The 25522-nt window shown below is 37.4% G+C and overlaps 1 protein-coding gene across 19 annotated transcripts in view; it reads left to right on the top strand.

Annotated features, from left to right (window-relative positions):
- The window catches only part of dtna (dystrobrevin, alpha), a 97777-nt gene that overhangs the window by 58718 nt on the left and 13537 nt on the right, over positions 1 to 25522 (top strand). For 10 of the 19 annotated variants that reach the window (XM_041247660.1, XM_041247658.1, XM_041247664.1 and 7 more), the window contains 7 exons: positions 1814 to 1906; positions 6007 to 6094; positions 8133 to 8233; positions 9299 to 9412; positions 15283 to 15379; positions 16725 to 16745; positions 18339 to 18498. In XM_041247660.1, the coding sequence (XP_041103594.1) occupies positions 1814 to 1906; positions 6007 to 6094; positions 8133 to 8233; positions 9299 to 9412; positions 15283 to 15379; positions 16725 to 16745; positions 18339 to 18498 (674 nt within the window). The remainder of the gene's footprint in view (positions 1 to 1813; positions 1907 to 6006; positions 6095 to 8132; positions 8234 to 9298; positions 9413 to 15282; positions 15380 to 16724; positions 16746 to 18338; positions 18499 to 25522) is intronic. The other 9 variants (XM_041247663.1, XM_041247670.1, XM_041247672.1 and 6 more) reach the window with 3 other exon arrangements.

Below are 25522 nucleotides of genomic sequence, written 5' to 3'. Positions count from 1 at the left end.
ATTCCTCCAATTTCACCTGACAAAAATGCAGCAAAAACAAAGCAAGCGAGACATGCTACAGTAATGTAACAGTTAATCATTAAACAGTTTTAGATATTGTTTGTTTTGTTTGGTTTTTTGTTTTTTTAAATCTGTGATCTTTGTAGTTGCTTTTGTGTATTTTCATTTGCAAGTGAACTGTGACATTAAGGCCTTATCGAGCACTATATTCTGCAATTTTGAATACTGGATTTGGATACTGTTTTAATTCTGGGAACTGGTGGTGGTGTTTTTTTTTTATCTTTTGCTAAATTGCATTGAATTTTATGTTTTACAGAGTTCTGTGCATAGGTAACATTTTGATTTCATTTTGCTGTTGGGTCGTTAATGGAGAATTTTACATACTGCTACAATACATACCGGATTTAAAAGTATGTACTGCATTACAGTCCACATGTCCACAGTTGTCTCTTTTAGCAAGTGACATTTTCAAATTCATATCATTCTGAATTAAAATACTTCTGTTGAAAATATAGTACTGTACCAACAAAACCAACTACAGTACATCTAATTGGAAGCCTACTTATTTTAAAACACAGCCCTTTCAGCTATGTATTTTTTAACATTGTACCATTTTTGTGTTCCCTGAAAAAACTGACAAGGGTTGGAATGGGCCAGAATGAAGTAGTCAGACATACATCACTGTCGTTTAACCATCACTGAAGTCAAAATTGTATAGGGTCGGGTATGTGAGTGCTGACTGTATATAATTCTCACCTGTCATGCATCTCCGTTCACCTGAATAGGTCTCTCATTTGCAGGTTTGAAAAAAGTGCATATTATAACTTTTTTTTTTTTTTTTTTAAATAATAATAATCTGGTATCTTACTAAATTAAAATAAACATTGTTAACTCAGATAGTCTGTTACACGTGTACAGTACGTTGTAGGTCATTTCACCTAGGAAGTACAAGTCTAAAAGACTACTTGAAAGTAAAGCATTTTAAAATGTTTGCAGTTGTCATTTATTTCTTTCAAAACTCAGAATGTGAAATTTACATGACGAGTGAAAGTGTGCAATGGAGAGAATTTATGGAATGATTTCAATAGCTAGATAACCCTTTAATTAAAAGGTCTTTTAAGATTTCAGCAACTTTATCAATATACATTCATTAATAGTGCTTTTCAAATTTTTTGCAATTTGATGCAATAAAAGTTGAATGTCAAGTACAGTAGACTGTCTTTGGTTCAAACCTGTTAGTCTGAACTGACCTATATTTCAAATCACACCAGCATAATGAAATACTCAACCTTTAAAACTCAACTTCATCTTCACAAGTTTAAGTGTGTAAAACATTTACAGTTGTGTTATTTGTTCAAAGGGTTATTACGGTATAACTTTTAAAAGCATAAAACAAATGCAGCATTTTTTGGTACGGTCTAGATTATGGTCAGGGTCTCGACTGGTTTGGATTAATGAGATTGTCTACTGTAAATTCAAATGTAGGTAAGATAACACCTCTTCAACACTCTGCCCTTCCTTTAAAACAAATTCAAAAGTTTTGTTGTTGGAACTTTGTTTTATATGTATACTATATTGAAGACACAAGGTTTTAATCTGTAGGTACTGCATGCAATTTCTTTGCAACAGTTTCTGATTAGAATTAAGAATTAAGAATGTACTAGAGATTGGTGGAGAGGAGCATTTTAAAACAGAGTTTATTTATATATCTCATGCCATTCTTTTTTGGACACTTCTCTTTTCCCTTTTTTGTTGTCATTTTCACTCACTTTGTCTTCTTTCTGTGTCTGTCTGGATAACCACGCTGTTCTAGGTTAACCTACAGCCTAGATGTTGCCGATAGACTTGCTGATGAACATGTTCTCATCATGCTGTATGTCAATCTGCTGCACAGCAACCCCACACGGTTAGTGCAGGTTTGCCACCTCATAAGGATGCCAGAATTATACTATTGCACGCTGAACCTGCTCTTGAATGTGAAGGTCTTGCCAATATAATTACCTTTAGGAAAACAACTGTGTTGCTTTTAAGCTTCCCAAGTCCTGGGATATGTTCTCCCTGGGCTAGATTTTACTCCAAAACATCATTAGCATGGTATTTTCACAACTTAATAACACGCCACGATGATAATGATAGATGACACGATGCTGGGGCTTGTGAGTTGTTTCTTATTTTTTTTATAATTGTAAATAGCGTGTGTCCCCAAATAAAAATAGTGCAATTGACGATTCGGAGCAAATCGTTTTGAGAATCTAGACCTCTTTGTTGTCTTGACTGCCTCGTTTTCTAAAAAGCCAACTGAGGCAGCACCTGTTGAGCAGTGTAGACAAGTTAGTAAAGCTGAGCACCTGCAACTTTTCATGCTGGTGTCAGATGGTGACACAAAGGTGAATTTTGCAATGCTATGTTATTGCTGGGTGTTTTTTTTTTTTTTTTAAATAGTAAATTGCTATCTGTATCTTCAGTCAGTATTGCATGAAAGCATAATTTTGTAGTAATACAAATACAGGTTTAGATGTTGTGATGTGAGCTCTATGTTAGTCTGGGAAAACCTAGCAGCTTATATAATGTACAGCAGGGGTGTGTAGTCCTGGTCTTGTAGGGCCGGTGTCCCTCCTGGTTTTTGTTCCAACTGTACCCTAAATGAATTAATTGGACCAAATAAGCTTCTAGTAAGCTTCTCTATTCACAAAGCTTTGGCCCTCTCCACACTATGCCTTCAAACCGTCTACAATACACAGAGTTTAATACCATAATCGAGAAGAGTACTTGAGACCACCTCGGGGGGTAGTCTCGAGTCCTGTTCTAAATTAGATTGCATCAGGTAGTGCAGTTTGTAAGAAGTGTGGACGCTGTAATACCAAACTACATTTTATGTCTATTCTCCAATATCCCCAAATGCTTTCTGATGTTTTGGCGCGTGGACATTACAGATACAGTACTGAGAACAGGTGCTTGAAGTTGGGAATGACTATCAATACTGCTGTACTGTATACAATTTTTGAGGTATGCTGTAAAATAGTAATGATGGAACAATATGATCAGATGTTTTTAAAAATAAATGCACACATTATGATAAAATGTACCTTGTGTTTTTAAGAAACAAAGCTAAGTTGCGCAATGTCTTCTGTGGGCACGGCTCCGTATTTGCCAGGTTGTAAACATAAAATACAGTGCATGGTGGGATAATGTCATATTAAATCCCATTGCCCTGCTAGGAACTGTAACCAAAGTATTTTAGTAGTGTTTGTACACATTAAGCCTGACTAAACATGAAACAGTCTTTTAGTGTGGACGTTTTGAGCCTGATTTAATTAAAACGTTTTTGAGTATGGTTCTTGATAGGTTATATAATGTGGACAGGGCCTAACTCATGAGCTGTTTTAAAGAATGTTTTTTTCAAAGATTGTTTTTATGAATAAAATAAAGTTTTATGCTCTGGACTATCTATGATTTATTAACAGGAAAAAAAAAATGTTTTGTACATTTTCAAACGTTATTTCATTCATAAAAACAAACTTTGACAGTCACAGGTGTATAAAAAGGGTAATCCTGGTTGTTAAAGTGAGAGTTAATGTCGGTGATAGAGGTGGTGTGTTGCTGTTCTGTTTTATGTCCGTGAGTTTTTGTGTAGGCCATTTTGATTTGTTAAATATGTTTTGTTTTGTTTTTGTCCGCTGTCCTTGTTTATTAAACATGCGCATTAGTGCTTCAGTGCAGCTTTCTTTTCTCTGAGTCTCTCTTCCTGTCGGTAACAGCTTGGCCGTGACGCCAGCCTGTCACAACAACTCATGAGTGAAAGCTTTGTGAGTAGAGCCCATTGTTAAAGGAGTTTTAACCTCATATTTTTGTGAGCTCACTTAGCACTAGCAACATTATCGCTGGTTCTTATTCTAAGAAAATTGATTTTAAAGATATTAAAATGTCAGAAGGACATAATCTAAAGACATCAGTTGAAATCTGGAAGGTACAGTTTTATGTCTATGGCAAGCCATTTTAACATTTAATCCTCAACCGCTGATATCAAGAATTGTATTTTTGATATCAGGAATGGCATTTTTGATACCAGTATTGTAATTTCTTTCTTGACTAATGAGCATCCGGTTTGAATTCTTGATATCAAAAATGCATACTAATTAGGTGATTTGTTACACCCTGTCTGTATGTCTGTTTTGTGTTTGGCAAAATGTCTGAGCATTCTCGTGACATGGACAATGTTTTACGAGCAATTCATAGAAAATGCACTTCCAACTACAAGCTGCAGGCCAGCGGGAGCGGCAATAATAAATTTAAGAAGAATTGAACATTTCCTCAGTTGTGAAACAAGAGCCGAGCTGCAGCAAAGTCTCCATGATCTCAGACTTTTCATAAACAGGAATGAACAGGCAGGATTGGAACTCGCAAGGCTTATATAGTTTTGAGTAATTAAGAGAAAAGTAGTAATGCTCAGCTAAAGCATTCTGAATGCAGAAAGTTGTTTTTTTTGTTGTTTGTTTGTTTTTTTTGTTTTTTTTTTATATATAGGTTATACAATGTGTTATGACCATACGATAAATTGTTGAATCTCTTTTTCTTCATCTTTGAAAAGACCTGCGTGTTAAAGTCACTAACTCTGAAGCTTCACACATCTTGGACACATCTGTTCTGGCCTGTTCAATAGATGAAAACGAGCCTAGCAAAAACATTATCAACCCTATGAGCCGTGGCATTCTTGGCATACCCAGGTTACAAATGTGTTGACCGGAAGTCTACGTCTAATCAGTATGCGTTTTTGAAGTCCAAAATTGAATCCGGGTGTTCGTTACCATGCATTTTTTATATTGAAAATTCAGATCGGATGTTTATTATCATTGATTTTTGTTATCAGAAATAGAATTGTTGATATTGGAAATAAAATTTGTATATCAGTACATTACTGATATCAGCAATTGAGGATTCAGTGTTAAAACGGCTTGCCATGTATGTCACAGGATTTTAACTTGCCTACAGCTGATGGAAGAATGGAGCTGAACCTGTAATTTCTTTATACTAAAAAGGGGTGTTATTTTTTACAGGCATTTTGTTTTATTTTGGTATTGTTGTCTTCAAAGTTTATTTGGAAATGTTTGCCATATTGTAGAGTTGTCCTTCATATGTTGACCCATTTTCCTTGTTTGCAACTTCTTTTATTAAAATGTTCCTGTAATAATTATTTACATAATATTTTGAATTGAGAGCGCTCTGGTGGGTGTATATAAAGTGAATACAGTCATACTGTCCCCATTTTAGGCTTGTGCATTTGATTACCATTGAAATATTTAATATTACTGCCTTTTGGGGATACATTCTTTGACTTTGGTGTCATATTCTATATTCTCTTATTTCTGCTGAAATAATTTATTAGGTTATTTATATTGTAAGTTATTCAAGCTGCTTTGGTTCTTGTAATCAACATTGTTGAAATCCAGTTAAAAATGTGCTTCTGTAGTTTAAATCATTAGTTGCTTGTTTATCTAAGATTAAGAACTTCTAGACAATTGTTTTTAAAACAGTATTACCTGTACCTTAGTTCCCAGTAGATTAATGAATTTATTACTATTTTTTAAAAACCTATGCATTGCCTTGTAGTTTGTCAATATGCTGGATTGGTTATCATCTGTACTCTATATCAGTATTTGACAATAGATGCAGCAGGTTTACAAGCTGTGGAACAGACCTGTACTGTAAGTGAGGGCAGAGTCAGCGTTGTAACCAGAGTTGACATTCTGCCAAGGTCAAACTTAGGTTTCGAGCTATAGCTGCAGTATTTATATGACTGCTTGGTATTTACTATTCAACCTCCAAACCTATGTTACATGGCAAACCAACAGGGAAAATCAAGGAGTCTTTTGTTCTTTACCAGAATTTTTACATGAGCATCAGCATTGATGATGCAAAAAATCAACCGAGGACACAGCCTTGCTGTCCTCATAGCTAGTTACGGCCATGAGCAGAGTAAGTAACTGTTCTCCCCTGTGTGTTTGACAGCATGCTGGAGAGCACCAGCCGTCTGGATGAAGAGCACCGGCTGATTGCCCGGTATGCAGCCAGGCTGGCCGCCGACGCAGCTTCAACGGTGAGTGCTTCTAGCAGTGCTGGATTCTGATTAACCTCTGAGAAGAGATTGCAGGATTAGAACCCTGTCGTATCTTGGTGACAAATTGGATTCTGATGATTGATGAACATAGTGAACATGGTGGCTGGATTGCTTGGACCATGCAGAGCCGTAAGAACATTAAATAAAAGCCACGTTTTTACAGTGGCTTGCGAAAGTATTGACCCCCCCTTGGCATTTTTCCTATTTTGTTGCCTTACAACCTGGAATTAAAATTGATTTTTTGGGGGTTTGTATCATTTGATTTACATAACATGCCTACCACTTTGAAGATTCAAAATATTTTTTATTGTGAAACAAACAAGAAATAAGACAAAAAAACAGAAAACTTGAGCGTGCATAAGTATTCACCCCCCCAAAGTCAATACTTTGTAGAGCCACCTTTTGCAGCAATTACAGCTGCAAGTCTCTTGGGGTATGTATCTATAAGCTTGGCACATCTAACCACTGGGATTTTTGCCCATTCTTCAAGGCAAAACTGCTCCAGCTCCTTCAAGTTGGATGGGTTCCGCTGGTGTACAGCAATCTTTAAGTCATACCACAGATTCTCAATTGGATTGAGGTCTGGGCTTTGACTAGGCCATTCCAAGACATTTAAATGTTTCCCCTTAAACCACTCGAGTGTTGCTTTAGCAGTATGCTTAGGGTCATTGTCCTGCTGGAAGGTGAACCTCCGTCCCAGTCTCAAATCTCTGGAAGACTGAAACAGGTTTCCCTCAAGAATTTCCCTGTATTTAGCGCCATCCATCATTCCTTCAATTCTGACCAGTTTCCCAGTCCCTGCCGATGAAAAACATTCCCACAGCATGATGCTGCCACCACCATGCTTCACTGTGGGGATGGTGTTCTCGGGGTGATGAGAGGTGTTGGGTTTGCGCCAGACATAACGTTTTCCTTGATGGCCAAAAAGCTCAATTTTAGTCTCATCTGACCAGAGTACCTTCTTCCATATGTTTGGGGAGTCTCCCACATGCCTTTTGGTGAACACCAAACGTGTTTGCTTATTTTTTTTCTTTAAGCAATGGCTTTTTTCTGGCCACTCTTCCGTAAAGCCCAGCTCTGTGGAGTGTACGGCTTAAAGTGGTCCTATGGACAGATACTCCAATCTCCGCTGTGGAGCTTTGCAGCTCCTTCAGGGTTATCTTTGGTCTCTTTGTTGCCTCTCTGATTAATGCCCTCCTTGCCTGGTCCGTGAGTTTTGGTGGGCAGCCCTCTCTTGCCAGGTTTGTTGTGGTGCCATATTCTTTCCATTTTTTAATAATGGCTTTAATGGTGCTCCGTGGGATGTTCAAAGTTTCGGATATTTTTTTATAACCCAACCCTGATCTGTACTTCTCCACAACTTTGTCCCTGACCTGTTTGGAGAGCTCCTTGGTCTTCGTGGTGCCCCTTGCTTAGTGGTGTTGCAGACTCTGGGGCCTTTCAGAACAGGTGTATATATACTGAGATCATGTGACACTTAGATTGCACACAGGTGGACTTTATTTAACTAATTATGTGACTTCTGAAGGCAATTGGTTGCACCAGATCTTATTTAGAGGCTTAATAGCAAAGGGGGTGAATACATATGCACGCACCACTTTTCTGTTATTTATTTTTTAGAATTTTTTTAAACAAGTTATTTTTTTCATTTCACTTCACCAATTTGGACTATTTTGTGTATGTCCATTACATGAAATCCAAATAAAAATCCATTTTAATTCCAGGTTGTAAGGCAACAAAATAGGAAAAATGCCAAGGGGGGTCAATACTTTCGCAAGCCACTGTACATTTAACCATTTTTTAAAATATATTTTAAATAGCCAAGGACTGAACTGCATTCCACAGAGATTGCTACTCACACAAATAGTCACCAGTTTCATAGATCTAAACAGTTTGAAGTTTGTTTCACCTTGGTTATGTCCAAGTCATTGCATAGGGTGTTTTTTTTTTTTTTTTTTTTTTTTGTTTTTTTTAACCTTTTTAGGTTTTTTTTTTTTGGTTTTTTTTCTTCCTCTAGCAACAAGCACAACAGCAGCGGGCTGCTTCAGACATTGCCTTTACCCTCGATGCAAACAAGCAACAGCGGCAGCTCATCGCAGAACTAGAAAGCAAAAACAGGCGAGTCCCTTTTCCAAAGCTTTATTCCTTATGCTGTCTTCCACAAACTAACTCTTGTACAGCTCCACAGCACAAATACTAACGTAGAACTGTATTAGTAGCCAACCTGCTAACCTTGTTTGCTGTGATAAATGACGACACTGTTCCCTATTCCTCAATGTGGTTGACTTGGCAACAGTAGGTAGTCAAAAAATGAAAATAAATACTGGGTAAATGCCCATATAATATTGGTTAATGATGATTAAATACTGCATACATCCTGTGGTGTTTTTTTGTTTTTTTCCCCCCGGATGACTGAACATTATTTTCTGTCATAATGGTAGTATGACTTTAAATAGAGTTCCATCTCAGTTAGTTTAGTGAATGGTATGTGTGTTTTTATCAGGACACCTGAGCTAGAAACCACAGCTGTTGTTTATCCTGCTCCTGTCACATAACTGAAGTGAATGTAGAATGTGAAGTGCTGTAATAAATAGAATGAGGGTTCTCTCTTCTATTCAGATATTAGTCACAGTGGCTGGATGCTTTTATGACTGTAAGTTGCAGAGCACAGTATCCCCTACTGGCCAGGCACCTAGTGAGCTTGAGTGAACAGCTGTGGAGATGACCTTTCCAGCTCCTGGTTGTTATAAACAGCGACTGGCTTGGCAGTGGGATTAGGCTAACATAATTGGACATTGTAAATTGAAGAGAAAAACAGGGGGTGAAATAATTGGACACTCTAAATCCAAAGATAAAATATCTTTTGAGAGCCTTCTGCTAATTTTTTTTTCTTGTTTTTTTTTTGCTGCTGTTGTTTCTATTACTTTTAATGAGATCTGCTCTTTGTGTTGGTAAATCAAATAGGTTTTATCTTGTATACTACTTGTTGTACAGTATAGCCATCTAGTGACCCAAGGTATCTCTTAGCTGTGATGACTGACTGGTATAGAGCAGATTGGAGTCCCTTCAAAGTGCACTGTATAATTCTATTTTATATTAAAATCGATTTTATTGCGCTGGCGGTTTCAGTAAGAAACCATGCTGTGATGTGTTTGTATGTTTTATTTACTGTGTCTCTAACAGAGAAATCCTCCAGGAGATTCAGAGGCTGCGTCTGGAGCATGAGCAGGCCTCGCAGCACAGCCCTGAAAAGGCTCAGCAGAACCCCACCCTCCTAGCAGAACTCCGACTTCTCAGGTACAGCGCCGCATGCATGCCCCCCCCCCAACCTCCTCACGCACACACACGCACGCACGCACTCATGTTTACATTCCTATACTTGTGGGGCCTTTATATTGACTAACTCTAGGCACTTTTAGTTTAGTTAAAGGCATATTTAGTTCTTAAAAAGGTGTTTTACAAAGTGGGGGCGTCCCCACAACATTGTTTTTTTCAGGAGTTACTATCTTTGTGGGGACGTTTTCTCAAATGTTGTCCACACATTGATAGTAATACCTACCAGCACACTAACACACACACACTAACACATACACACACACATACACACATACACACATACACACACACACACACACACACACACACACTGTCCCGCATCGCATTGGTTAAAGGGCTGCTATATACTCTGTCATCTACATTTTCCTTGTATTTAACTTCCTGGCTGTTAAATATCTTACTATGTCTGTTCTGTATGATTTTCTACTTAAAATAGCCACTTAAAAGACTTTAAGTAAGATGGAAAGGATGTCTTTTCAGAAGCAATGTTTAATTAAATAGTAAGATAGTTTGAAAGATAGTAAACTTTGCAAATACTGATCCAGTCAGAAACAACAATAGGGAACCATAGACAACACTCAGAATATTAAACAGGTAAGAAATTAAATATTAAGAAAACGTAACGGTTAAACTGATATCTCCTAACTGGAAGGTAAAAGACATCTATCAGTAAAAGAGCACGACTAACCCCTTGATTACATTTTATTTTTTCTTGTTTACGTGGCAAAATAATGTTTTCTGCAAACACAGGGGTGTGCAGTTTTTGAAAAAAAGTTGTCCAAGGGACAAAATGCTACTTGCCCCCTCCCCGTCGCACAAAACACACACAAAAAAGTAGAATGCAACTTGTAGGATTTTGTTTTTATTGAACAGTGAACACAATCATTCAATTAGTGATTAACAGGGGCGGATCTAGCCTTGTAGCTTGACAGGTTCACTAAATTCTTCAAGATACACAAAAGGTTCCCTGTGAATCCACCTCACCTCAACAAATATATAATGTACTTTAAGGAAATGTTCCTTTCAATGCAGTTTGGAACCCATTTGTTAATACATTTAAGTAACAAGATAAGATTACAACCATAATAAGCAATACTTGGGAGTTATTCAAATATATAAATAGCTCTGCCAGTTTTTTTCCACTCTTTCTCTATAAGCTGAATTAAAGTCCTAATGTACAAGTATTTTAGTTTGTTGCATCACAGATGCTAAATCATTGCCAACTATTACTGCTGCTGTGTGGAATTCTGATTTTTCTTGACGTTCTTTCAGTTCTGTAACTGCTGAACCTCAGATTTTTAAAGGACTTGTGTATAACCTGTCAAGTTAATCTGCATTTTTTACTGTTCTACCAAAATGCACACCATATTTACAGTAGGCTCCATCAAATTCTGCAAAGACAAATTGTTTTTTCTTTTGATTATTTCTATTCTATACTTTTATAACATATTACAGCTATTTGTCCTCCTCTAACATCTTGTCCCATGATGACTAACTGGAACACTGCTGCAGCAGCAGGGTGATCCTGGTTTCAGTGTGGGTGTGTGTGTGTGTGTGGTGTGTGTGTGTGTGTGTGTGTGTGTGTGTGTGTAATTCTTTCCCTCCACTACTCTCACTGAAAAATAAATACATAAACGAATGGACACAGTGCCATGATATTGCAGTCTGTATTTTATTTTAAAATAATACAATATTGTAAAGATAACCTCATATCTAAGCATTTCAATTTGTCAATCTTCATGTTTTACTAGTTTCACAAATCGATGGATTGCACATAACTAATATCACTTCCGTTCATATATAGGGGAAAAAAGTATAGTTTTTTAATATAGAGTTTAATTAAAAACATATGTAAATATGGTAAGTGGCAAACTAGGTTAGCAACCCTAAAATCGAAAGAAAAAAAATCGTTTTATTTAAAAAAAAAACATCCCAACAAGTACACGCTTGACCATAAAGTTGACTCAGAAATAATTTTATAAATTACACAACACCATGTTTTCTGATGCGCTAATACCTTTTGTAACTTTACTGGATCGCTGCATTTAAATGTCATTCATGTGTTAAGAAAGCAGTATCACTTACTGGCTAATTTACAAAAAACTTAAACAATATCTTAAGTTTAAAAGATTAGTCTGTGCCTTGCCAGAGGCTCTTCTTCCACAGCTAGCCAATCAGAAGTGACAGGGGTGGGACGTAAACACTTTTTAAAATGTTTGTGTGTAGGTGCTAGACTTCCGCAATTCAATTTTATAAAATAAATAAAAACTGTTTGTCCGACGGGCAAATATAACGGCAAAACTTGTTGTCCCGGGCGACGGGCGGTATGAATTGCACACCCCTGTAACCATATTCTCGTCATTTGACCAAAACACTTCCAAAGATGTGTTTTAAAATTTGACAGACAGCTGTATTCTGTTATATACTGGTACTGTGAATATTGGTCATAGTGAGGTGCAGTACTATCATCTGATTGGCTGTGTAATTGAAGGCCTCTTTTGGAAGAGTTATCCTGGCATGAGAAAAATGAAGATATATATATATATATATATATATATATATATATATATATATATATATATATATATATATATATATATATATATAGTGTGTATACAGGGAGTGTGTAAACAGGGATGGAAATAGACTCACCATTCGGAATCAACAAAAATCATGAAACGCTAGTGTAGACATGTACTGGAGATGTGAGTGATTTCGCATCACACAGTTTTTATGAGTGTGCCTGCAGTGCTTATGAAAACCTGGTTTTGAAGGTTGCTAGATTACAGGTTTGATGAAGCAGTGCTGAGTTTTGTCAGTTTGTTTCAGCTGTTGTCTTAAAATAAAACTAAGAGCATCGTTCCATTGTATATACTGATTACATAATAAAATCCAAACAAATGTTAACAGTTGCAAGGTTAAAGGAAAATCTAAACACTCGTTCCGATCAATAAGACATACTTCTGAGTGCAACATTTATGACGCAAAGCTTGCCCTTGAAGACCCAGTTAATGTTGAGTCTGCTATTGTAGATGAATTGAAGCACTATACTGGGTCTGTCATTGATTCAAGGCAGCCAGAGATGGCACTGAGAGTAGAAGTTGTCATCGTTAACTCTAATAGTTTTTCTTACACCAAACAAGTAACTTAGCCTTTGTTTTTGGATTGAGAAACAGTCTATGTGGCACAACAGATCACGACAGGGATAATTTGGTCCATCTTTTATCTTCAGATCCCCCTAATTTTAATCAAACTTTGATGCATAACTGATTAGCTTTTTTGACTAATGTGATGGAATAAGTTTTTGATTCCTGCAATACAGAATATCTAACGGCAGACACCAGCACCCGTCGAGGTGTCTTTGTAGAGAAGGCCCAGGCTTCGTCTTGGCCATCTAACACCTGTAACTCGGTTGTCAGCAGCACCATTGAAGGCACATGTGTCCATTTTGGCATAATGATCATAACTGCATTGCTTTTCATTTTCTCCTTGCCCTTTCTTGAGTTTATACTCCCACTGACTACTGTGGGCCAGTAAAGCTGTCATACCTCCTAACTCTGATACCTGTCAGCATTCTGCTGTGCTGGCAGGAAACCACACTAGGGACTGCCGTGTTGTCTTTTCATAGGGAAATTACATCTGAAAATATATGGCATAGATAAATTTGTTGTCTGACTAAGAATCCATTTTGTTCAACAAAAAACACTAAATTACAGCCAGCCACAGGACTTGCAGAGGGTTTCAGCCCTATGAGGGTGGAGGGTTTGGAAAGACAGCCGCGAGATTGATTGTACTAAACATCAAATTAGGTTAGGGATTATAGTTATTGATGTTTCTGGTAGATCAGAGTTGAACAAAAATGACGTGGGGATTAAATATATTGGTTTATAAATTAGGGTTTTAATCTTGACATTTCCTATTAATCGATTAATCATATGATCTACTGATCGATTAATACACCTGTTTGCTAGTGATATGAAATTGCATTGAAAGACAATTACAAATACAAACTATTACCATAATGTAATGCTATTGTAGCTGGCCGATTGTTTAAAGAAAACCACTTCCAGACAGATGGTTGTGAAACCAATCCAGGTAATGTTTATTCATGTGTCTCCCGGATATACAAGAACTTGATTTTTGCCATTTCCAATTATACAAATAGGAATATGAACTGATATTCTTGCAAGTTTGAAGCTGCCAAAATAACGCACTGACTACATGCTTGAACTACAGCCCCGATTAGATGTAATTTACACTTTTTACTGCAAGTGTTTCATAAAGCCAGCTAATGTTGTTGTTGTTGTTGTTGTTGTGGTGGTGGTGGTGGTTTTTTGGTTTTTATTTTTTTATTTTTTTTTGTTTTTTAATTTCGTAGTCGCCAATTGATTTTACCCTGTTTTTTCTCCCAATTTGAAATGTCCAATTGTATGTTAGGCTCAGCTCACCGCTACCATCCCTGCACTGACTCGGGATCGGCGAAGGCGAACACACGCTGTCCTCCGAAGCATGTGTCGTCAGCCGACAGCTTCTTTTCACTCTGCAGGCCTGCCATGCAGCCAACTCAAAGCTACAGTGTCGGAGGACAACGCAGCTCTGGGCAGCTTACAGACAAGCCCGCAGGTGCCCAGCCAGTCTACAGGGGGCACCGGTGCGCAGTGAGCCAAGGTCACCCTGGCCGACCAAAGCCCCTTTTCTTTTTTATATAAATGTGTCCAGTATTGGAAATTTCTTTAGCTTTCTTCAGCTTAAGTTGTAGCACTCCTAACAGCAAACACTAACTACTGTAGTTGAATCACTAAGCCACACAATTTATAAGACAGACACGTTTTTCAATGTTAATTTTCTGGCACCATTTGAAAGAAATACATACATAAAAAGAAAAATCAACGTACTTGCAACTAAAATGATACTGCTGTGAAAAGAAAGCACAGAGGAGCAAATGTTGCAAGTTGTAGTCCTAGATAGATAGACAAGATTAAGCGATCAGTTATTCTTTTATCGATCAAAGCCTACAGGTATGATGAATCGATTAATCATGAATCGATTAAAACCCCAAATATAAATACATGAAGCAGTGTGGTCCCTGAGTTACCCACAGTGAAACCTACAGTAGGCATATCCATGTTTTTTACCTCATTTTCCCCCCATGAGCAGCTATTGCTTCTTGAATGACCCAGTATCACCCAGTTGTTGCTTTCTAACAAAAAATGTTTTTTAATATAAAGCCTCCTTAAGAATGATTGTAGGGAAGTGAGATGGGAAAGCTTGTCAGTTTTGCACAGGCTTCAGTACACAGCACAATGCTAATATCCTTCCCCACTTTTCCTATCCAGAATCAGCCTTAAGGAATCTTTTATGAAACATTTTTTTTCCAGTAACAGGCATGGCAAATATTGAGCTATAATAATGATGCATAACAAATAAGTTCCTGTCATCCTTGGTAATTAATGATAGAGAGGATCATAGTGCTATCGTATTACAATAAAAACTATTTGCATTACTTGCAGTGTAGGTCTTATGCATTGGAATACCAACTAATGGTGCAAATAGTTCCTGATTTCTATTCCAGTACATTTGCAGCAGAAATAGTGGTCAATTTTCTTTACAGTACATCTCATCTCGGTCAAAGAGTATTCAGGGAATCTGTTAACAACTGGATTAAATCTCAAAATAAATAATAGCATATGTCTGCTAAAAAAAATCAGGTTAGAAGCCGGTGAAAGATTGAAAAGCCAGTGGAAGTGATTTGTGGTGCAGACATGGTTGCACTCTTGACACTGATCAGTGCAGGTCGTGCTTCATAATCTCTGGGTTCTCTCCTCTCCTAGGCAACGGAAGGACGAGCTGGAGCAGAGGATGTCTGCTCTGCAGGAGAGCCGCAGAGAGCTCATGGTTCAGCTCGAGGGACTCATGAAACTTCTGAAGGTGAGACTGTTCACTTGGATATATAAAGGGTTAGATCCACTCTTTCGTTTACTCCTATATTTAGAAATGTTGTTAATGTTAAAAAATACAAAACAACTTCATGAGGCTTTGAATTATATTAGTTATTGTTTGGTTCTAGTTTTAGAAAGTTTTTTTCATCCTTTAAAAATAAATAAGTAAATCAACTAGCGGTTACACTTTGAAAATACACCCTAGAGATTACCAGCAAAAAAAAAAAGTCTTTCTCTGTTAAAATTAAACTTGATGCGCTGGACAGAGTAAGAAAAGGTGAAACTCAAGCAGCAGTTTCAAAAGATATGAATGTTGCAGAATCTACATTGCACGAATGGCTAAAAGACGAAGAAAAACTAAGAGGTTTTCTTGATAAGATTGAAAAATATGCTGTTCTAAAGAGTGAGACAAGCTGCAGTGTGAATGTGCTGCTGTGAGACTATAAGACTTTTTTTTATTATTATTTTTGGTGTTTCCCAGGCTAACGGGCTGGGAATAATCATCCCAATAAACCGTGGATTCGAGTACCTGCAAATTGTGTGTGTCTCCTTCCTTCATTTTCCACCGTATGCTACAATATTAATTTGGCTTGTAGGCATTGTAAATCATTCCGGGAACAAAAATGCCTATATTCATTATAAGATGAAACACAAATTATGTGGTCTCTTAATTATGGACCCCCGACAACCTCATTATAAAGGGGTAGCACTGTATTGTATAATTAAATAAACACACACAGTGATGTGGCACTCTTGATAAAACTACAACAGCTTCACTTATTATTCATGTTAATATGTAAAGGAATACTTGTACTGTAATAGAAATATTCAAATGCTGCATCAGGCTTCTTCTAATTAGGGCTAAATGAAAACAAAATACCCTGAGGTGTCGTATAACCTGTTCTTGTTATTACTGATACATGGTTGAAAACCCTCTTAAAACACAAACATGATGCAGAATGTAGGTTAAGCATAACAAAACATCATTATAATACATGAAATATATATATGTGTGTGTGTGTGTATATATATACGTATATGTATATATATATATATGTAAATGTATGTGTGTGTGTGTGTGTGTGTGTGTGTGTATATATATATATATATATATATATATATATATATATATATATATATATATATATATATATATATATAAAATATTTAGAGTGTATACACATGTATATACACATACATTTATGTGTTGAAGTTTGTCATTTATTGTAATAAATGTGTACTTATTCTGTCTGTACTGGGTAGATTGGTGAAAGGATTTGAATATAATTGGACACTTTGAAGTTTACATTTTTCATGATCAACCTTTTCTACAGGAGGAAGAAATGAAGCAGGCAGTAAGTTTGTAGTCTCAAGTGGGGCAAACAGACCTAACATTTAACGCTAATACAGTAGTTTGCTTTTTACAAGGCCTTGGGCTTGAGATTTCTGACTTTCTGTTTCTCAAGTGGAATGACTAACGCAGTGGTGTTTGTGGAAAGTGGAATGCAGTGACCAAAACAAAGAAATTGCATTCAAGGCCAGTCGCTAAATGTAGAGATTTCACCATTAACTGCACACTTAATTAATTTTAACCAGTCAGCACACAGATTGTAGCCCAAAAAATTGATGCACTAGATACATCTCATTTTAAAAGCATATCAAGGTTTAAATTAATAATTCCACTTAATTCTCATTACCTGTTTGTTAATACCATACTTAATATTGCCTGTTTTTCCTTGCGTCTTATCTGTGACTTGATAGTTTGGTTGTCTAATTGGTTATTTTTTATTTATTCTGCTGAAGACAGTGGTTTTGTTCTTTTGAATTTGTAAAAAAAGAAAAAGAAACCACAGTTAACAAAGGCAGTTCCACTTAATTGCAACCTAATTGACTGGCATTCTAAAGTTATAGAACAATTTTGCAATACATAGATAAATTGTAGATGTTTTAAGAGGCAAAATCCATTACAGTGATGAAGCTATGAATTATTTTTTTTACAAAAAAAAAAAAAAAAAAAAGTAATTTAAATTAAGTAAAATAAATAAAATGCACTCAGCTGTTGTGGTTAAACAGCTATCTTTATTGGTTAAGGTTGAAGCAACATCTGGGTGCACTTCTTGAAATGTAGCTGAAAACAATTACTTGTCTCAGTACAGTTCCTGCTGTCTAAATTGTATGTGAAACCACAATATTACAGTGCTGTTATGCATGCTGTTTATATTTTTATATAATTTACATAATTAGTTTCTTTTAACACCAGTTTTTATTCATTGTAACTGCACTCCTAGGATGTAGAAAATAGGAGCATTCTAACTAACAGCATGTGCTTTCATTATGTTTTGTAATTATATGAACCATATCAGAATTAAATTAGACAGTAAAGTGTGTGATAAAGCTTTGAATTTTACAGTGCACGCTCTGGCTTCAGCCTATGAGGGAAAGGGATGTGTGAGACTTGATCAGTATTATTAGCCATACACAATAAACACCAGGGAGTCACGTACTGACTTCAAGTGATACTGGATTGGTGCTTTAATACAGAAAATGTTTATTGAATGAATAGAAAAATACTTGCTGGCTGTTTAAAATACATTCTTCTCAAATGTCTTTTGAATTGTGCAGTAGTATCTTGCCTTACAAATCAAGGAATGCACATTTAACAGCTGTCTTCACCTCTGTTACGTTTTACTGTACCGCACGGGCTGTACATGAGCTCTCCTAGGACCTGTGCTGTTGAAAAAGCGTGTCAATCTTTGCTGACATATTTCATAACAAGTAGCAGCAACCTTGACACCAGGGATCTTTTTTTTTGCTGTTTCTGAGTTCAGGGTCAGAGTGATTTGGCCCTGGAGCACAATCCCTCAGTTTTTCCTCATATTAATGATTAGCTGTGTTATCTCTGGCAGAGATTTAAATTGACCATCAATAACTCTTTTCTGGTGTTTCAGACACAAGGGGCAGGCTCCCCTCGCTCTTCTCCCAGCCACACCATCAGCCGGCCCATCCCTATGCCGATCCGCTCTGCATCTGCCTGCTCGACGCCAACCCACACACCTCAGGACTCTCTCACCGGCGTTGGAGGGGACGTACAGGAAGCCTTTGCTCAGGGTAGGCCAATGTTGTGAAAAAGTATTCTCTGCTATTGCTTCTTTCACAGATATTGATTTTAATTTCCACAGAATTCAGTGTCTCATGGGTTTCTTACTGTGCACTGCTCTGGGGCTAGCCTTGGTAGCCTGGTTGAAGCAAAATAATCATTTACCTGTGCCCCCAGTTAAATAATCCTTGTGCAACGCTGTAGAACATCATTGGTGTGCAACACTAAGGACCAATCAGACAGAGCACTCATTTTTCAGCACCACGAATTGCAAGCAGGTGACGATTTAGAGCATTTAGCTATAACAAGGCAGCGCAGTGCTTGAACATTTTAAATCCCTGTGGCAAAATGGCTTGCAGTGCGCAGGTGTAGAGGAGATGCAGTGCTCAAGACAAGGACAAGCAAGTACTGGTGAAATGATGGTTTATTTGGAATCCAAAGTCTGATGACAGCAGTAAACAGTAAAGAGAACAGGAAATACAAAGCGATGCATATTGCTCCACTAAATCTACGGGTTCAGTCTCGAAATAATATACACTGTATTTTTAAGCACACACTAATACACAAAACCAGTCCAAAGTGAGTGCTGTAGTGCTCATGGTGCAAATACAATTTATCGTAAATCAAAGTGCAGTGTTGTCTGGTTTTGTGCTGGCCTGTAGTGACAGTGACGGATTGTGTTAGCTGTCTAATAACAAACAAATAGATTTTAGACAAACAAAACACTTTTACGTTCTCCTTCCGTTCAGCATTTAACCATACGAAGGAACATATCACCTCGCTACGTCCCCTTATGTACCGTCAATCACACCCCCTTGGTTAAAGATTGCAACCGCTCCTCCAATCCGCGGCTGCCACATTGTTGCCCTACCAGGTTGATGATTTAGTGTATGGTAGCTCCGCCCCCTTTCTAGATGGCCGACTTCTGCCTAACCCTGGGAATTAATGCCTGGCCGTCCAGTCAAGGGCACTCTGTTCCCTTTACACAGCGCCTTCACAGAGAGGAAGATTTATCACCAAGAATCATTCTATCTCTGTCACAATCCCACGGACAAGTTTAAACTGTAAAGAATGGAATTACTACCATGTAATGGAAAAAATGAAAAGGTAGTGATATCAGTAACTGAAAATAGTGCGTTAGCATAGGAATAGAAAGACATTCTATAATGAGAAACCTAATTAAAGGCTTTGCTCCTTGACACCAGGGACAGCCTTCTGCCCATGAAGGTGTCGTCTGCTCAGCTGGAGGCAAAAGGTGAGCAAAACAAAGGGCAGTAAAAAATGTCATACTCTTGTGTGGCAAAAAGAGAGATGAAACCAAGCTGACCATGCTGTATTCCAATCTACATGCCACAGGGCATTTAGCAAAGAGAAGCAGCTAAAGAATGAAACTAGAGCCCATGGCATTAATGGAACATTAGCAGGGATTCAATTATAATAATTGGGGAGGCCATATGTCATCCCTGAATACATTTTTATTTCTATTTATTTTTTTACTTAATGTACTTACTGTTTTTTACTGTACATAACCAAACAAAATACATTGTGCTATAAAGGTTGATTGAAAATAATAATAAACGTGACAGTGATTTAAATGTCTTATTGTGCCAAGAGGAATTGTAAATTGTAAGAATGCTTTCAAAAATAGACATGTTAAAAGTTTATATTTATCAATTAACAAAATGCTAAGTGAGTGAACAGAAGAAAAATCTACATCAAATCTATATTTGGTATGACCACCCTTTGCCTTCAAAACAGCATCAATTCTTCTAGGTACACAGTTTTTGAAGGAACTTGGCAGGTAGGTTGGTCCAAACATCTTGGAGAACTAACCACAGTTCTTCTATGGATTTAGGCAGCCTCAGTTGCTTCTCTCTCTTCATGAAATCCCAGACAGACTCGATGATGTTGAGATCAGGGCTCTGTGGGGTCATACCATCACTTCCAGGACTCCTTGTTCTTCTTTACGCTAAAGATAGTTCTTAATGACTTTCGCTTGATATGTTTGGGGTCGTTGTCATGCTGCAGAATAAATTTGGGGCCAATCAGATGCCTCCCTGATGGTATTGCATGATGGATGTACTTGTAGTTCTCAGCATTGAGGATACCATTCATTCTGACCAAATCCCCAACTCCATTTGCAAAAATGCAGCCCCAAACTTGCAAGGAACCTCCACCATGCTTCAAACACTCATTCGTGTACCGCTCCCCAGCCCTTCGGTGAACAAACTGCCTTCTGCTACAGCCAAATATTTCAAATGTTGACTCATCAGTCCAGAGCACCTGCTGCCATTTTTCTGCACCCCAGTTCCTGTGTTTTCGTGCATAGTTGAGTCGCTTGGCCTTGTTTCCACGTCGGAGGTATGGCTTTTTGGCCGCAAGTCTTCCATGAAGGCCACTTCTGACCAGACTTCTCCGGACAGTAGATGGGTGTACCAGGGTCCCACTGTTTTCTGCCAATTCTGAGCTGATGGCAGTGCTGGACATCTTCCGATTGCGAAGGGAAGCAAGCATGATGTGTCTTTCATCTGCTGCAGTAAGTTTCCTTGGCTGACCACTGCGTCTACGGTCCTCAACATTGCCCGTTTCTTTGTGCTTCTTCAAAAGAGCTTGGACAGCACATCTGGAAACCCCTATCTGCCTTGAAATTTCTGCCTGGGAGAGAGTATAATTACTTGTGTCTTGTCGCGTGCTCAGTCTTGACCATGGCTGTAGGGTATTCTTGGACGAAGGTAAACAACCACCTGTCTTCACCTTGCTGATGCAGTATAACTACCTTGTGTCTTGTTGCTGTGCTCAGTCTTGCCATGGTGTATGACTTTTGACAGTAAACTGTCTTCAGCAACCTCACCTTGTTAGCTGAGTTTGGCTGTTCCTCACCCAGTTTTATTCCTCCTACACAGCTGTTTCTGTTTCAGTTAATGATTGTGTTTCAACCTACATATTGAATTGATGATCATTAGCACCTGTTTGGTATAATTGTTTAATCATACACCTGACTATATGCCTACAAAATCCCTGACTTTGTGCAAGTGTACCTAGAAGAATTGATGCTGTTTTGAAAGCAAAGAGTGGTCACACCAAATATGGATTTGATTTAGATTTTTCTTCTGTTCACTCACTTTGCATTTAGTTAATTGATAAATATAATCTATTAACATGTCTATTTTTGAAAGCATTCTTACTTTACAGCATTTTTTATTCACACCTGCCTAAAACTTTTGCACAGTACTGTGTGTGTGTGTGTGTGTGTATAGATATATGTATATATATATATATATATTTTTTTTTATTAAGTGTTTTCACCAGAGAGAATACAAATAGTATGCTGCCAGTGCAGGCAATTTGTGCACACACATGTTCAGCATCAGTGAAATAGAGTATTAAATAAGCTACAGGAGCTAAAAATAACAAATCACTAGGGGGCCCAGATAGCATTTATCCAAGAATGCTTAAGGAAGCAAGGGTAGAAATAAGTAGACCACTGGCTATTATCAAGAATACCATAGAAACAGGTGAGGTACTTGTAAGCTTGCAAATGTTGTGCCATTATTTAAAAAGGGGGATAAGACAGGACATTGTTGACCTAGGTAATTTGTAGACCTATTACTTTAACTTCCATAACTTGCAAATAGATGATAGCGGTATTAAGAGGTAAGCCTGAAGACTATTTATACAGCAACAATATTATAAGGGATAGCCAGCATGGGTTCAGAAGAGGGAGGACATGCTTATCTGACCTGCCTTTGAGGGTGTTACAGCTAATGTAGATGATAGCAAAGTTTATAATTTATCTTGATTTTCAAAAAGCCTTTGAAATTCAGCAGGAATACAGTGGATGACATGTAACTGGATACAGAACTGGTTAGAAAGCAGAAAGCAGAGAGTAATTGTGAGAGGTGTACAATCAGATTGGGGGGATGTACTTAATAGGGTAGCACAAGGGTCTGTAATTACAGCCTTACTGTTCCTCATTTATAGAAATGACTTGGACAAAGATGCACATTGCAAGATCGGCATCCTCTTCACATTTAAGTAGAGGATGCTGAATCCGCAGCCCAGCTAATTCAAAGGGATTTGGACCTTCTCTGTAACTGGGAAGCACTTTAGTTATAAATTATAAATGCATTGAATAGCCTACCAGTTTGCATTGTAGTTAAGACACTCTTTTGCAGTGCACTCTGATTCATGCCCAAACTCTGCCCTGTTACATTTGCATTTTTAAATCTTTGTCCTTGTGTGATACATTTATTTTAGTCCTTGATCATTAGTTATTGACTATATTAATGTAACTTTTACTGTATTGACATGTTTAGGAGGCTGCATGGTCCGGTGGTTTAAAAGGGGCTTGTAACCAGGAGGTCCCCGGTTCAAATCCCGACCCGCTCACTGTGTGACATTGACCAAGTTGTTTAAACTCCTTGTGCTCCATATTTCGGGTGTTGTAAGTCTCCTGTAAGTCTTGGATAAAGGCGTCTGCTAAATAAAAAAATAATAATGGTAAAATTCTTGTAATTTACGAAACTTCACGGGATACACTGGTTAACTGAACTTGCAATCTTGTATGATGGTCCTGCATTTAAGATACTTGCTTGTGCTGTGCATGATTCTGCTCCCGCTCACATTTTTCCTTCACAGTGTTCTTTGTGACTGTCTCTCTCTAGTGGCATAAAATAGCAACTGCATGTGAACTCAGTTAAATCAAAGATACTCTATTTAACAAGATACTCGACTGCTGATTTTCAGTGGAGACTTCCGTCTCACTGAGAGCAAAGCATTATGGTATATACAGAGAGCTCGGCAGAATGTTTTTATGGAGAGTCAATGGAGGTGTAAGAAAATTTGCTGGTTTTCACCATGTTAAAAAATGCATCAAACTTTTTAGGTAGATTTCACATTTGCCCAAGGTCTTTCGAAGAAAACTGCACATTAGCAAATTATGACAAGAAGAAATTTATGATGAAAAATGCTATTTTCTGAGCAAAGTGAAGTTAAAGCTATATTTTTTGTATTTCATTTTCATTTAATTGATGCATTATTTTGTTTGTAAACTATTAAATACGGGTGTTTAATAGAATAGAAGAGTCAACACTTATCATTCTTGGAGAAATCACTTTTATTCAAATAACTCACTATTCAGTGGTACAGTTAACAGATCAGTTTATATTTACAAAAAAATTGTTTGCATCGATTACATAAATGATTTCACAAATAATTAACATAAACAAAATAGTAATAAAACATATCTGATATGATATAGCTTTTAAATTTCCCGTTACCTGCTTCCGAAAGCTGTCAGTAGATATTATCGTCGATGACATGTGCGATCAGCAGTAACGGTGTTTACTGCGCATGCGACGCGGATCAGGACAGTGCGCAGAAAATAGGGTTTTTCATAATAATTATGTATTGTCATAATTTTGCTAATGTTGCCATTTTCTTGAGCAAATGTGAAATCATCTTCAAAAGTTTGATGTATTTTTTTTAACATTGCGAAAACCAGCACAAACCAGCAACATTTCTTGCGCCTCCATTGACTGTCCATAGAAAAGATTCTGCCGAGCTCTTTGTCTATACCACAATGCTTTGCTCGCAGTGAGACGAAGTCTCCATTGCAAATCATCAGAGTCGAGTATCTTGTTAAATAGAATATCTTTGGTTAAATCACACTGTCAGTTCTGTTAACAAGTACATCACCTCTGGTCTTGCTGTGGAAGACGAGGTCATAACTTGAGAACCTGCGACTTTTGTAAAAGGGAACCCAGTGTAAAATGTTTCTTTTTTTGTGTGTGCCGGTTTTTGATATTAAGAACTTTTAAGAAGCTAACCGCAGTTACTGTCTACCTGGCACCTGATTTTCATTTGTTTCCATGTGTTATAAATCTAAAGTATATAGTCGTATTGCAGTATTGGATCAGCATGTACTGTAGAATGGTGCTAGGTGGTGCAGTCAATTAGCGCACTGGCCTTGTGGTTTGAATCTGGATTAGGTCCCCAGTTAAATTGCTGGTACATCATTACATTTTTAATGTAATACTTTTATGGACTTGCCTTACCTAGGTCAACATTAAAGATACAATCTGGCTATATATTATTAAGATTATGCCAGCCCTGTTATAGATACAATGTACTGCCGTTGGCTGCAGACTTTTCTGGTTTTGTATGGTTAAAACAAGCCTTGTCGGACCCAAGCTTTCTGCTTGGACCCCAGTCTTCATTCGAATAGGATATAAATGCCATTAGATTTATATAAGACCTTTCATGTCATGAATCCACATGATGTTTACAAAGAAGCCTCAACACTCAGCAAGGACACCCTCAGCCGTCTGTGTATTAAAAGCTTTTGAAAAGCCTTTGAAATTATGCTCATGCTACACAATGTTGCCAAGCAACAGGGGAATATGCTATATCCCTTTAAATAGGTTGTTTCCAAGATTTGAAGGGATAGGTCTGGTATTGTCCTCCCCGTGAGAATTGAGAGTGACCCCCTGAATGCCTTGGCATTCTAATTCTGTGTGTATGTATATATGTATGTTCACTGGCAGTCCAAATTATTGTGTTACCGGACTTGAAACGGATTGAATATCTTGCTATCCCTGAATTGCTATTGGTCTCTTTTAAATATAGGAAACATATTTTACGAGTCAAGCCATCTCACAAGTGCAGCGATGTCTAAAATGTTCTACATTTTTTAGGAATAAAGAAGGACTACGGGTGAGGCTTGTATTGCCCAGATTTTCCCCCTCCGTTCCCTTGCTCATAAATATCTTGTTATCCCTGAAAAGATAATTGACTCCTTTTTAAATATTTGTAAGATTTTTTTTTTTTTTTTATTAAGTCATAACTACATGTGCAATGAATCCTCAAATATTATCAATTTACTATCAATGCAGAATGACTGTGTGGGGCAATTGTTCTTCCTTTTACTCCAAAACATGTTTCTGCTTCAAAATAAGAAAAATGGTCCCACATTTACAGTTGTGAGATGGATTGATCATTAAAATATTTTGTATAAATTTAAAGAGGAGACTGTGG

The sequence above is a fragment of the Polyodon spathula genome, chromosome 4 (assembly GCF_017654505.1).
Source record: "Polyodon spathula isolate WHYD16114869_AA chromosome 4, ASM1765450v1, whole genome shotgun sequence".
NCBI lineage: Eukaryota > Metazoa > Chordata > Actinopteri > Acipenseriformes > Polyodontidae > Polyodon > Polyodon spathula.
The sequence above is the reverse complement of the archived record's forward strand: the minus strand, read 5'-3'. Positions and strand labels throughout refer to the sequence as shown.